The 2,486-nt window shown below is 59.6% G+C and overlaps 1 protein-coding gene across 1 annotated transcript; it reads right to left on the bottom strand.

Moving 5' to 3' along the window:
• Positions 1–236: 236 nt before the first annotated feature.
• Positions 237–2,036, bottom strand: HOXB13 (homeobox B13). Its single transcript, XM_037033152.1, has 2 exons — positions 1,433–2,036; positions 237–490 (listed from the first exon to the last, which is right to left on the bottom strand). The coding sequence occupies exons 1-2, from the start codon at positions 2,034–2,036 to the stop codon at positions 237–239; spliced, it is 858 nt and encodes a 285-aa protein (XP_036889047.1).
• Positions 2,037–2,486: the final 450 nt, after the last annotated feature.

Here is a 2,486-nt window from a genome sequence, read left to right as displayed (position 1 = left end):
TCCCTTGGGTGGTGTCCCTCTGGTGGACTAGGCTGTAACTCTGGGCCCTGCTGGCTTCCTGGGACATAGGGGAGGCACTCAGGCTGTACAGTGAGAAACAGCACAGGAGCAGGGGCCTGAAAAGTGTCATCTCTGGGGGCCCCTCAGCAGAGTCCTAGGCCTCAGCCTCTCCCTGGCAGATTCCTGTCCTCCCCAGGATACCTCCCACCTTCCTCTCCCCAAGCCAGGGAGGTCCCTCACTGAGTAGCACTGGTCTTGACCTTGGCAAGGACCTTCTTTTCCTTGACCCTGCGATTCTGAAACCAGATGGTGATCTGGCGCTCTGAGAGGCTGGTGGCCGCGGAGATCTTGCGCCTCTTGTCCTTGGTGATGAACTTGTTAGCTGAATACTCTCGTTCCAGCTCACGCAACTGCCCCTTGCTATAGGGAATGCGTTTCTTGCGGCCTCGGTGGAAGGTGCAGCCTTCCGGAGGGTACTGAGTGCTTGAGTCTGCGAGGCGGAAGAGGGAGGGAGAGACACGCTCAGACCCCCGCCCAGGTGCAGGCCCAGGCCCCACACATTAAGTCATCGTGAAGGAGCTCTCAGGTCACCCTACAGGCACACATGCACTGCTGCTGCCTCAAAGCCCCCAGGGACATCTGGGCTTCTGGCTGGTTTCCTGATCACCTCTCAGCCCTGGAAAGAGCAGGCTCCTCTAGGCCACCTCACCCATTAATGTCCTTACACCTACAAGTCTGCAAACACACCCATCACACAGCCAGACCTTTGCCCAAGGTCACATGCATTTCAGACTCTCAGCCACTCCTATAGATTCTACAGGCAAATTCTGTTCAGGAGGGAATGCATTTCTGCCCCCATTCCCAACACACATACACATACCAATGCACATACCTGAATTATGACTGCCAGAAACCTAAATTCTCTTTTAGGTTTCTGAAAAACTCCTCCAAGAGAAAGCGAGGGGTTGTATTCTTTGCAGAACTTTCAATATCTCTGTTCCCACTCCACCCCACGCCCACACACACACACACACACACACACACACTGGAATGAGAGTTATTCAGCCTTTTGTAGAATTAAACTGGGATCTGCTGGGTAGAGACACCCTGAGCCCCATCAAACAGCAAAGAGAGCCGAACACTCAGACATACTGAGAGGCCTGTCACAAGGCCTGTAAGGGATGTGAAGGGTCCTGGCGGCCCTCGGTGGCAGATGGCACCCACCTCCGGCCCCTCACACAGACCCTGGGGGGCCTCCACCCAGGCTCTCCAATGACCTGGGCCCTCCCTTCACAGTCCTAATAGCCGAAGAGGAGCACAGGTCCTCCTCACCAGCCCCAAGACTCCCCTCACTCCCTCCCAGCCAAATGCCAGCAGGGCCTGCAACCCAGTGCTTGGCACCAAGGGCACCCAGAATAGTGAGTCCGGTTACCTGCAAATGTGGCTTTCCAGAAGGAACCCGGTGTGTTCTGTTCTCCCTGGCAACACATCTGGCTGTTCCAGCCACCGGTGAGGCCCCAGGGCTGGTAACTGTCCACAGGCAGCAGGGTGTCGTGGCGAGGCTCTCCCGGGGCGCCCCGCGTCTGCACCACCGACACGTCTAAGTAACTGGCCATAGGCTGGTAGGGCCCCGAGTATCCCGGATAGAAGGCAAACTCGGTGTGGCGGCTGGAGTACTCCTCCCCGGCCGCGGGAGTCTCCGTGGGGTAGGCGGCCAGCGTGGCTGCCTGGCCACAGGGTTTCAGAGAGCTCCGTGACACTCGGCAGGAGTAGTACCCGCCTCCAAAGTAGCCATAAGACACCGGAGCCGGGGATGCCCCCTGGGGCACCCCGGGACATGGGTGGCACTGCTTTGGCGGTTCCGCAGAGCCTGGCAGATCCAGAGAGGGATAGCTGACCGCCGGCACAAGCGTAGGCGCCGCCGCTGGGTGGCTGGTCCCTGGGGAGTGGGCGAGCAGATTCCGACTCCCTCCTGCTCCCAGCAGGCCCTCGATATCCTTGGCCCCGTCCAAGGTGGCAAAATTGCCGGGCTCCATGGGTCCGAGGGTCGGCTCATGGGGTGCTGAGAGTGGGGGATGCTGGGGGCACCCAGCTCGCGTTCCCAACCCAGGCCCGGGAAGCCAAAGCGTTTTAAACCTCTCCCAGCTCGAAGGGCGCCAGCCTCCGCTCGGCTTGGCAGCCTTGACGCAGGAGGCGCAGGTGCCCGGCTCGCGCGCTGATTGGCTGCGGCCGCGGGAGAGAAGCTAATAAAATCCTCAAGGCAGAAATTGCAAAAATACTTTACCCCCGCGCTGCCCGCTCCCTCCCCGCTATCCCTCCTTCTTCCCTTCCTCCTCTCTCTCTCTCTCCCTCCCTCCGTCTCTCTCCCTCCCTCCCTTTCCCTCCTTCCCTCCCTCTTTCCCTCCCCCCCCTCCTGTTTGAAAACGAGAGAAGATAGGAGGTGTCCCTTTCACTGCTTTGGGGGGCGCGGGGGGAGAGAAGTGGGA

Source organism: Sturnira hondurensis, unplaced genomic scaffold, assembly GCF_014824575.4.
Source record: "Sturnira hondurensis isolate 20B ecotype Veracruz unplaced genomic scaffold, ASM1482457v3 Scaffold0021632, whole genome shotgun sequence".
Lineage (NCBI taxonomy): Eukaryota > Metazoa > Chordata > Mammalia > Chiroptera > Phyllostomidae > Sturnira > Sturnira hondurensis.
This window is presented reverse-complemented; position numbering and strand designations above follow the sequence as displayed.

Bases quoted from the DNA above. Each gene is read 5' to 3' on its own strand.
- HOXB13 (XM_037033152.1), bottom strand. From the start codon at position 2,036: ATGGAGCCCGGCAATTTTGCCACCTTGGACGGGGCCAAGGATATCGAG. The intron at 491-1,432 runs GTAACCGGACTC...TCCGCCTCGCAG, and splicing joins CTGGAAAGCCACATTTGCAG to ACTCAAGCACTCAGTACCCT.